Genomic DNA, 12,417 nt, shown 5'->3' with positions numbered 1-12,417 from the left:
CCGGCGAGGCGGACGGACCACTCGGCCCACTTGTTGAGAACAGACTACAGCAGTAGTAAGGCAAAAAACAGTTACCCTTTTAAAAGCTAATCTTATACGTTAACTGTTAACATCTAATTGCCCAAATGTTTTATCTTTTATTCAATAAAACTTTCGTTTGCAACAACTTGATCTCTCCTTTTATTGAACTGACCTGTGCTGGGCTGATTTGGCTCTACTTGTTTCATAAGTCTAGGTTGGTGACCAAAAGTGACCAGGCCTTTGCCATCAGGGCCACTAGACTCTGGAACCTCAGGCTCGTTAGCTCAATAACCATTTTTAAATCTATTCTGAAAATCGTAGTTTTTTTAAGAAAAAAGAAAAGTCCAACTTTGCTCATGCATGTTTAATTGCGTTGTTGCTGACTCGTTAACTAGTCTCTTACTTATTCAACTCTTACTCATTCTGGTTGTACAAGCTTCTGTTTTTATTTTGGTAAGGCGCCTTGTAACATTAATAAAGGTGCGATGTAAATACATTTTATTATAAGTGCTGCAGTAAATTCCTTGTATACTGTCACATGATAAATAAGACATCTCACACAGCAGTAGCAGACTGACATAGTGCTTTATTGAAGCTGTCTGTAAGAAGGAAAATAATGTGCATCCCTATCATATACATTTATGTGTAAAAATACTAAGGATGTACAGTGTAAAAAAACAGCTTCTCGCAGATGGTCGTTTTCACATCGTTGTGGGTCTCCACTGGCCAGGAAAATGAACCTTGTCGATGTACCAAGCACTGTTTGTTTATGGCATGAGGGACAGAAGTTTCCTTAAGCTGTTTGAAAGCCTTTGATGTGAATCTTTCTGGATCGAATAGAGTTTCCCAAATGTTTGGTGTCAAAATCATCTGTGGTCTATTGACTTGACAGAGGGCAAAGTGCTTTTCAGTGCTAAATTGCTTTGGGAAACATAGAGCAGTAGGCCCAACCTTTTTTAATCTGGCAACTGTCAAGATATGTCACAAGAAAGCTGAGATGGACATGAACATAAAATGTTTACACTTGATGAGTTGTTTTTTTTTCTCCATGGGTTCACCATATTTTTGTTTGCAAGTTTGCAAGTTTGCAAATTTCATGCTTGTTCGTGTTAATATTCATGATTGATAATACACTAGTGTCAGAGCGAGAAGGGGGGCGGAGGGGGGGGGGGGAGTGATTGTGGGTCAAATACCACTGAAACCCCTTTCAAATACTTGCAGATGTGTTCTTCTCTACTGTACATATGTCAGCATCATATGCCAGGCAGAACATGGTCCATTTTGAGCCAAAGACATTGGTTTGTTAACGCTGCAGGAGACAAGAGTTAGAGCAGCTGAAAATCTTTGATAGGATTCTGCATATCGTCGCTGTCGGGAAGAAACCTTAGATCTCCATAATGATTTGTTTTTATGTTTCTGTAAATTCATTCCATACTTGTATTAGTGTCACGCAAAAGTAGCAAAAACAGCCGATCTACAAGCTCACAACGAGTTGTGTAGATCTGCGATGTTTAATATTAAAAAAATAAAAAATTAAGTGGAAGTGGTTAAGTCTGTCTGTGGGTTTTATAAAAGATCCATTGGAAGGTTCTTTTTAGATTTTTCTTGAAGAGCAATAGTTTTGGACATAATGTACAGTACATGGTTTCCACCCCGACGACGACGATGTTGTGTAGTAGAAGTACAGAACAGTCAGCACAATGCCAGATACTATGAAGCTGAACCTGTGTGTCTGCATCCATTTGAAGTACCTCTAATGCGTGACCAATGACCGTACTGCACTACTGTGATCTCCATGCATTCATAGTCTTAACCACCACTTATGAAGGACATCATTCATGCAGTCATTGATGAAGATCAGTGTGGCCCCACCTTCTCTGCTTACCCACTTAAACCCTATGTACTTTGATGAATAGCGAAAATAGCCAGTCTACAAGCTTACAACACATAACAATGCGACGCGTTGTGAGCTTATACTGTAGATGTATAGTTTTTTGCTATTTTTGAACATTTAGAAATTCTTTGAAAAGGTTTGAACATTTTCTCTGATAACGGCATGCTCAAAATATGGGCGCCAGGTTTAAAGTGGATTGGAGTCAAAGCATTTCCACTGTACCTCTCTCTAGAATCAGCCAATGGCAGAAAAGCAAGTTTGCCGTGCAATGACTGCACAGTGGATATTTTCTAACCAAATACTTTTGTATAGTTACTGAGCAAATGGTGAAAACGTCCACTATGCTCGACTCTCCCACTTGATACTCCAATAACACCAACTAGGACAAATCAGACATGTGGGACACATTGGCAAAAGTCTTACCAACTCCAGACAGCAGTTTTTGCTGAGCTACATAAAAGTTGTCCATGTTATGGAGGGAGAAAAAATATATCTAAAATCTTCCTTCCAAGCAAAGGCTGAATTGAATTCCAATGAATCATAAAGTGATAGATGTGAAAGTGCTGTGGCCATGGCTACAAAGCATTTTTTAATGAACTTCCTTGCGATTGAACTTCCTAATAACTACAGCTACTAGCCTACTCCTCCGTTTGCAGACCTGGGTCAAATCATAGCTGAAATCCTTCCAAATACTTGGGAGTGTTTGCCAGAGCCTGACGGGAGTGCCAGCTGGGTAGGATTTGTACTCATTTTGAACTATTCGGCAGCTTCGTTAGTGCCAGACAGGCTCAATCAATCACAGAGAAGTATTTTTCATAAGAGTGCTAATTTGACTCGGGGCTGTCGATGCGGGCAGAGGAGAGGCACCGCATGCAGGCCAGCGCCATTCTTTTCAACTCTGTCACAAAGTGGCTCTGCGTGTGTTCGCTTAGAGGAGTTTAATGGATGTGCAAGAGCAAAGCATATGGAATTAAGAGTAGCTGAAACACAGCTACATGTGGCATTAGCCATGTCTAAAAAAAAGAGGGAGAGAGGAGCTTGGAGGAGGAAGAGAAGGGAATTAAATTCAGAGCAAAAATATTTTAAGACCTCAACTGCAGTATGAAACACAACTACAACCCCTGACTGACTAACATCCAAAACAGAACACAATGACAATGAAATAAATAAAATAAAAAAGTTAATTCAAGTTATGCATCAATAATAATAAAAACATTCAAATAAATAGATTGGAGTACAATTTTCTATGTCTAAACAAGAGAAAAATATCCCACTAGTCATTGGGCTCTCCCAGATAGTTTCATCAATGGTGATACTGTACTGTATATCCACCTTAGAGAAAACAAACTACAGTAACATAAATGTTTGCTTGAAGCAGACCTTAATCAAGGAGGATTCCAAATCATTATCAACAGAATTATACATCTTAAAAAAGAAAAAAGAAAATCATTTGCTTGATTCTGACAACATGAACAGTTTTTCTTGATTCTGACAACATGAACAGTTTTTTTCCGACTCCTTTGGGCTCTATATAAGGCTTTATATAGATCGAGACGATGTCCAGACCGTTGACACGTTTAGCTGGGCAAAACAAATGAAATGCATATAAAGTTAAGTAGACAGATTGGAAGTCCAACTTGACGGAGGTCTGACTGGAAGACACGATGAACTCAACAGCAACAAACAAACAAACAAACAAACAAACAAAGACCAGACCAGAGGAAAGAGACAGAGAATAGTATGGAGACATTACCAATGATAGTATTGTGGTCAAGACGCCCAACCCTGCTAGCCTGAAATTGCCAACATCATCTCTCTTTCCCATAAGATGTGCAACTCTCATCAGCCTGCAAGAAGGACCTTAGTAGGACAACATGCTCTCATTCATTAAATAAGACTAAGAGTCTAAAAGCCCCTCTAGCGGCCCCTAGAGGCTGTGCTGCAATCCCAAAAAGGGACCAAAGTGGTTTGCACCCAGGTCAATTCATGCCGCACAATGTGTCGCACAATGAAAGTGATGTCAAAGCTACAAAAATGTAACTTGGAGGACCTTCGGCAGATGGCGTTGAGCACATCTGGAAAAATGAATGGTCACAGATGCTTCATAAAATGTTGCATACTGTGATTGGGAGGGAAGATGAAGTAAGCACTGTTACCACAGAGATAATCACTTCCTTGTTTACATTTTCTGGCAACGTGCTGTCAGCGAGTCACAGACAGTTATGCTCCAAACTCATAATGTTGTGAGACACGTACGTTGTGAGACACGTAGTGCAGTATGTCGTTCGACACTTGTTGCTCAAAGCATAAATTGGCCTTTAGGGCCTCATGTTCTCACAAGTGGGAAAGCTTTAAAGTGAAATAAAATAAAGTATCAAAATTAAAAAGCTACGAAGTGCCTTTAAAACTGAAAACAAGGCTTAAGAGTGGAGGTAGAGGAAAAGCCACGGGACCACCAAAATCAGCAAGGCCCATCCTGCTATCTATCTGTTAGATAATGAGATATCTTGTGTGCAATGTTGACATTTTGGCCTGAAGGAAGTTATGGTGCGCCAGAAGGAAGTTATGGTGTAGACTTTCAAGCCAGTCTCTAAACGCCTCGTTCTTTTATAATTTGTTCCTTTGGCTGTGTCTTATTATCTCAGGGCTTAATGTTTTATGTAAAACACTTTGAATTGTCTTGTTTAAATGTGCTAATAAAATTGCATTGCTTTGCTCAACTAGAGACTTGTGACACTCTCCCAACCTTCCTTCCTAAAACGGGGTAGAGACAATTAAAAAGTTAAGAAATAAAACAATTACAGAACCAATCCAAAGTCTATAGGGCGGTCTTTCATATTGGGGTGGTGATATGATTGGTTTCAAAGCAGCAAACTCAAGTAACTATACATTACTTTGGATTTTTATATCACTAGCCGTATCAGTATGTGGAGATCTCCGACCGTCTGGCAAAGCTAGACTAGAACAGACTACAGAGTGAGGATAAATCGACAGACCGTCCGATATTACCATCCTTAGAGCCCCGCCACTAGTGGGGCTAAAAAAGGTCAGAGTGGTTGTAACCTCAAACCACAATGAGACATGTCAACTACTGTTACAGTCTTAACACTTAACACTCCCATATGCCATTTTATCAACTCCCTTGTGGCCCTCTTTCAACTTTCTCTACCACCCCACTATTTCATAACCCACATACATACATTCAGGTTTCCTATTTTCTACACCCATTCCTAGAGATATACAGTACAGTTGACACAGCAAATTCCATCCTTCATGCAGTACAGTACCTACAGTATAATCTTTGTCAGAACACTAACTCTTTCTCTCTGAATTCCACCTGCTCTTTCAGTCTGAACTCTGTCACAGCGATTTGAAACAAGTACCTATGATAAGTCACAATGTACAGTCATATACATGTGTTTGGAGCAAACACACTGGGAATACTTTGGATCATAATTGGAAAGAATCTGTTTAGTAAAAGAAGCACACAGGCATGCGCGCGCAAAACAAACTTTTTCAGTGTTTGAAGGCTACAGTAGCAGTGGCCTTGACCCAAATACCATCCTCAGCCTTCCATCTCATGTTCTGTCTCCTCATCTCTCGTCACATTTTGGTCACAGAACAACATAAAAACAGACCAACATTAAACAGAGCAGGAAGGCTAATCTGCTTTCCCTCCAACATTCTTCGGCCATTTCTTTCTTTGTTTTTTTCAGGTGCCCTTTTCACCCAGTCTAAAACCGGTAGCAATAATATTCTTTTAATAGAATAATGTAATACAAAAAGTTAAATATAAAATAATTAACTAGAACAATAAATAGAACATATATTAGAGCCATTGCTGTGACAGGTGTAAACCCATAAATATTCATGTATATTACCACGCAATCTCATAATCTCTCTTTAAAAAAATCTGAATGTTTCAGAAGCAACTGGCAGGGAACAGAAAATCAGCGACGACTGACCACTGTTATGCCCGCATTTCAATCATCACTATATTCTCTATGATCACATTATAAATATGTCACATCGTATCATTTCTGTCGGGGCAGAAACCTTGTATCTCCATATTTAATGTTTTTTTCATAAATGAGTGCCTATGTTATACTTCGTCATATTAAAGTGTAGGGCGTATTATTATTATTATTATTATGTATTTTAATATTATAATTATCAAATGTATTTCTTATTAAGAAATGTTCATCTATAATGACATGCCCAAAATAGCGACGCCAGACTGAATGTGGTTAAGTCTGTCTGTGGGTTTTATGAATATGAACAGCATTAACAAGAGCTTTTGACTACATGATAACTTTCCTAAAAAAAACGGTTTTGGACACACAAGGTTTCCGCCCGAAAGCGACGATATCATTCTTGGAACCCCTGAATGCTTTCACCAGGTCAGACACACTCCAATAACCTGCTCGCCAGATTGGATTTCCCTTTCGTTGTGGCAAAATGTGGTGAATCTCTTCCTGCATCAGTTTCACGTTGTCCAAGAAGTCCAGGCATGTGTGGTGGTTCCCAAGTCATGACAATGACAGTGTAAAGCTTTCCATGATGTACGCAAAGTACCGATTATTATTATTATTATCATTATTATTATTCACTTTTTGGGACAATAGCAATTTTAAGCTGAGAGGAACTTCTGTTAGGGGGGAAATCAAAAGCGTTCAGAGATCATTCAAACCGACCTCTGAATGTCATCTTCGTTTGAATGGCCGGCGAGTTGCCACTCAGCACTGCATTGTGGGTGATATAGTAAAGCTTGCGGCCCGGCCTACTGAACTGCTGTGCTTTGAGGTGCTCTCTTTAAACCCCTACAGTGAAAGTACACCATACGCACAAACACATGACATCCATGACATTTAAGTAGAGAACTGAAGTATTGGTAATAGTTGCAGTACCGTAACTTCAGTAACGGCAATTAGAGGTGACTGATGTTATATTGTCCTTAACTAGAGAGCTGAAGTGTCTTCTGTGGATTTCTGTATCGTGTCCTGCGGAATAAAGCTAGTAGAGTAGCACCTGGTAGTAATAGCAGTAGTAGTAGCAGTAATCAGAGTAATAGAGTAGTAGTAATAGCAGCAACGGTAATGAATGGCACTGTGCAAACCTGAGTCAATTCCTGCTCGAGCCTGCATGGAGTGCACGTCGGGGTTGGTGGTTATGGTCGCTGTGGACAGTTGGAGCATGCCAGACAGCTTCCAGCCACCCCAGATTAATGTCAGACTGTGAGGATGCTCAATCCATTAAGACTAGGAACGCATCTGAGTCATTTTAAGATTTCTTTGGCTATTTTTGAAAAATAAATCGTGAAAATGTGTGCAAATCTTTGAATATATATATATATATTTTTTACTCAAATCTTTGCTTCTGGGGGTCCCTGAAACAAAATATTTTGAGATTGGGGTGTCCGCGGACAAATACATATCATTTTGGGTGGTCCTTGACATGAAAAAAGTTTGAGAACCACTAATAGCAACCCATGTTTTTTTTTTTTTTTAAACTTGATTTCGAAGACATTTGTAGAATCCCCAGAGGCAAAGATTTTAATTAAAAATATTGGCACACATTTTCACGATTTTTCAAATCAGATCTACAAGCTCGTACTGCTATTTTTGTATAAGTATAAAATAATGGTTATTGCAAAAAAAATCTAAAATGACACAGTATGCGTCCCCGGATTGAAAGGGTTAACTACAGTAGTACAGTTGTTTGTGTCTGGAGGTCAGATTACGTTTGTTTTGTCTATTAGAGCCTGAGAGATAACTGGTAATGGCAGTTAGAATCGACTTCAAATACATCCTTTCCGTAATTTACCGTAGGAGCCACGCACCACAATTGACATACAAGCGTCAACTATTGACCATTTTGGTAATAGTGTATCTGCTTTGTATTTGCCAAAGCGGTGGGGGATAAGAAGACCGTGTCACGTCAAAGCACAGCAGGTCACCACTGCTAATGAAACTGCCGTCACTAAAGGGGGCTTCCGTCACAGCCGATCACAGTTTGGATGACTTATGATTGCAATGCAGACTTGCAGGGCTAGAATGGCCTGGGGAGTTTTGCACCTCTGGGGGAAAAAACAGCGTTTCTCACAAAATTTGAGAAGCTAAAATGAGAGCGCAGGAGAGTGAAGAGGGAGAAGAGGAGAAGGATTGATGAGGAGAGGAAGGTCTCTCTCCGCTCAGGGCTGGGTAGGTCCAAAGCTGTAGGTCTCATCGTCGTCCCGCAATGATGACCTCAGAGTCCAGATGTGTCGATGTCACCAACGGCGGTGGTTCATTCCCGCCCACTGGCCGAGTAGGAGAACTGCGGGAAGTGAGGTCTTCTCTCGTTGTCCAGGCATTCCATCCCATCTTCATCAACTAGGGAGAGGAGAAACGGCACAGTTCATCAGTTCCTTAACCCATTAAGACCTGAGGCCGATTCTGCAAATGCCCTCTAAACCTGTAGGTCTCAAACTTTTTTGTAATTCAAAATTATTCAAAATCTTAAAAAAAATAATCATAAATACCCAACGCTAAAATCTAAAATGACACAGATGCGTTCTCGGTTTTAACAACTCAACTGCTTTCTCTGGTTTTATTGTGTCTTACACAACGGCACTGAAAAATAACAGACCACCTAGGGCAAATACACCTGATTGGCCGTGACGTGTCACAAGGGGGTACAATAATTCTCTATAACACTACTAATGAGAACAGATGGAACAGACATGTCGAATTTGTTCACAGCTAAAAAAATAGATATATATACTGTAACTGCATATATCAATGCGCACACCACACTGTACAATGCACTTCTAATACATGGAAGCAGACTGGTTACTATAGAAGATCCTAATAACCGCACTTCAGGGGGTAAACGTAACCGACTTGCTCAGAAGACAACAGGTCGATCTCTCGTACAGTATCTAACTAAGGTGAGACCCGAGGAACCAACTAAAGCGTACATTGACGCCCCCCAAGAAACACATGATCAGTGCAGCCCATGCATTATTCAGTGAGGAACATGGCGAAGTCTCATGTCTTCATTTCAGTGGCCTGCTGAGAGGCGCATGTGGCCGGGGGACTACAGAGGTGCTTCAATAAACCAACAGCAGCACTGTGAGTGTTAGTTCCCCCCTGTGGTCACGTCAAGAGGCAATATCTCACTTCAGACAAAGGCAAGAACAACAACAAGCACACATGTACACATAAATAGATTACACCCCCACCAAAAATGAACAGTACGTTTCATTATTGCATGTGAACATATTTGGGAAGTTTCACACTCTCAGTTACAGAGCGATCACTGCTTACCACCCACTCCACCCTCACCACCTGTCTGACTGCCTGACATTAAAACATGGATGCAGGCAAACTTTCTAGCTTGCTTTCTAAAACTCAACTGCATTAATAAGCGACGTCCCAAACTTCTGTCCAGATTTCCTTACCTACTCTACACAAAACCTTTTCAGTGTTGCTGCCGCCATCCCCCTCCACCAAAGTACGAAACCTTGTTTTTATTCTCGACCCCACTCTCTCCTTCGTGCCCCATGTCAACTAGATCACCAAAAGTGCCTTCTTTCACCTTCCCAAACATTGCTCGCACTCATTCATACGGTGACCACACATCCCGTTTTTTTCCCCCGGTTTCAAACTGGGCGACTGTAAAAGTGTCCCAGTGTACATTCACTACCAAATTGTCCATTCCCCCCCCCACCCCACCCCCAAAATAATCCCGTTCTACACCACAATTAAAATACTTGTTTTCAGTGCTTACATAGATTACTTTGATCATGTTCTATTGAATGGTGCAGTCACCAGGTGTGCTAAGCAAGGGATAATTGATGTCGAGCTGCTCATTGTTGAGAAATAAGCCCCGACAGGGTGATTAAATCCTGACGCGGAGCAGAGGGATTTAATCACCCCGCTTATTACACTGCTAATTAATAAATTAATTAATATAATTGACACAAGAGTAACAACAAACCAAAATATTTCCTTGCTTACAGTAATGAAAGTATTCCATTAATTTATGCCAGGTGCGGCCATCCGTCCAGTGCAACCGTACGGTCGCCTCGGAAAACAACAGAAAGTGTTGATCAAATACAATACATTTTCGGTTACTGCATTGTCTATTTCTCGCTTCAAATGTTTTCAAAACTTGAGAGCAACGTTTAGCTGTTAATGACATTATGCGTTTGTTTACATGGCTGCCATGTTGGATGCAGCATAAAATCAAGCAGCTCAGCCAGGTGCTCTGAGTCTCTGATTAGACAGAGGTCTGTTATTGAGCTCAGCGGTCATTATCCAGAAATAACACACCGCTGAATTCAGTGATTGATCAATCAGAATCAAGCATTCAACCAAGCCATGTAATAAGCACTAAAATAATTGATCCCCATACGGTGTATGCGCGTGCATGTGTGTGCATGCATGATCATACGCGTGAGCATGAACATGTGCATTCATTTTAGGGTTCTGGTTTAGGGGTTTGAAAGTCTGGCCACCCTACTCATTCAACACTCATTCATGCCTTTATTATATCCAGGCTTGATTACTGCAACACAGCCTCCTTTATGGCGCCATCGCCAAAGTTCTCAATAAACTACAGGAGGGGTGCCCACCCTTTTTTGATTTGAGAACTACTTTTAAAATGACCAGCTCAACAAGATCTACTGTGCCAACCAAAACATTTTCATCCCATTGCTTTTAAAATGTACCTGAGGAGGGTGCTGTTACAAATTGCAAAAATGTGTCTCCATTTCTTTGGAATAGCGACACTGGTGTTACATATAAGGCACACGCACTTGGAATGGGAAATAGTGGGGGGAAAAAAAGTCTTCCTCCCATATTGTAAGCTAACAACACTGCAGAGCTCAAGAGCCTGATGCTAGACAGGAGGGTGTGGAGGGCAGCGATCCAGGAGTCCTGAGTTGGTGTTGGCTAGACCGTATTCTTGCATTGCACCGCATAGAAGCCAGAGCTTACAGGCCGTTCATGTCAATCAGTCAATTCAGCTAATTTCAAGTGGCAGAAGCCAAAATAAGGAGTTTTGTGATTTTATTTTAATTAAAACATTTTAGGGCCAAGTCATGCGGTCTTAACCTGACTCAGCCAGATGGGGGCGGTATTGAGTTTCACAATACACCCTGCATCTGGGATCGCTCAGGGAGTAGAGCTACCCGGTCGCTGCGTGTACGAACCAATCAGCGGCTGCTAGGGGCGGGATCATCCAATCACCTGCAAAGTAGCTTGAAAAAAATGAAACGCCGTCTTGCATCGATTCTGCTACCGGAGTACTCAGATAGAAGTAGGATGTGAAATAAAATGTGTGTTGCAAGCTTCTTCCATTTTGGAGTCAGGTTAATGCAGTCTACCTGCATAGCCTTTGTGATCTACTGTTCAATCAATCAATCAAACTTTATTTATACAGCACATTTTATACATCAAGTGCAGTTCAATGCACTTCCCAGAAGAGGTTAAAAGAAAAGACAGGAGGATAAAAACAAATAAAAGAAAACATGGAAAACTAGGTTAGGTAGGTTATTGTGGGCCAGCAATGTTAGGAATTCGCCAATCAGGATGGAATATGAAAAATCTGACGGATCCGTCTTGATCACTTGACTGTAGAGATAATGTGTACAGATTTGTGTGATGTTAGCATGTTAACATTTTAAGGCGTAATATAAAAAAAAATCTTGCAAAAATGTGTTCATCAACGTAGTGCGAATGTAAGTGCAAATATTCACCACAATCGAACGCTGCGTTCATGATTTGTGGCATTTTGCGGGCCACTCCTGCAGACTTTAGATGTGAATCTTAGCCAATCAGGATGGAATATGAAAAATAAAACAGATCATGTGTACCGATTTGCGTGAAATTTGGATTAAATCTGAAGGAGTAATATCAACAAAATAGTTTTACATAAGTTGGCCTCCTGGTGGCGCTATAAAAGACAGATGTGAAAAATGCAGGGCAAAGGCGTTTCGTTTAATGACTATAGAGATACTGTGTACCGATTTGCGTGATGCAAAAATTATCCTCCTGGTGGCGCTACCATGCCTTTTGGCCTGGTGGAGACAAAAAAACACAAAAAATATGTATAAAACTACATAAAAATCAGAGACCTAAGTAAAAGCAATGCTATAAAGACGTGTCTTAAGATTTCTTTGTGTCCACTGATTCAGAAACCCCCAGATCCTCTGTCAGACTGTTCCAACCATAATAGCTACTAGAGGCCTCTTCCCTTTTGATCTAGCCTGCAGAGCAGGTACCAGAGGATCTAAGGGTCCTACTGGGTAAATACCTGGAAAGCATTGCAGATAAGTAGGCGCGTGCATTTCCATTTAATCATTTAAAACCCAATAAAAGGATCTTAAAATCTATTCTAAAAACTGCCAGCCAATGCAGGGACTTTAAAATGGGTGCAACGGGTGCTCTCCGTCTGGTCTTTGTCAGCACACGTGCAGCTGCGTTCTGAACAAGCTGTAGGAGAGCATGATAATAAAA

General features: G+C 40.8%; 1 protein-coding gene across 1 annotated transcript in view; it reads right to left on the bottom strand.

Moving 5' to 3' along the window:
- Positions 1-587: 587 nt before the first annotated feature.
- Positions 588-12,417, bottom strand: part of akt3a (v-akt murine thymoma viral oncogene homolog 3a) — an 80,976-nt gene continuing 69,146 nt past the window's right edge. The window contains exon 14 of the mRNA XM_080449313.1: positions 588-8,286. Within this exon, the coding sequence (XP_080305439.1) occupies positions 8,201-8,286 (86 nt within the window). The 3' untranslated portion in view covers positions 588-8,200. The remainder of the gene's footprint in view (positions 8,287-12,417) is intronic.

The sequence above is a fragment of the Gymnoscopelus braueri genome, assembly GCF_963280865.1.
Source record: "Gymnoscopelus braueri genome assembly, chromosome: 14".
NCBI lineage: Eukaryota > Metazoa > Chordata > Actinopteri > Myctophiformes > Myctophidae > Gymnoscopelus > Gymnoscopelus braueri.
This window is presented reverse-complemented; position numbering and strand designations above follow the sequence as displayed.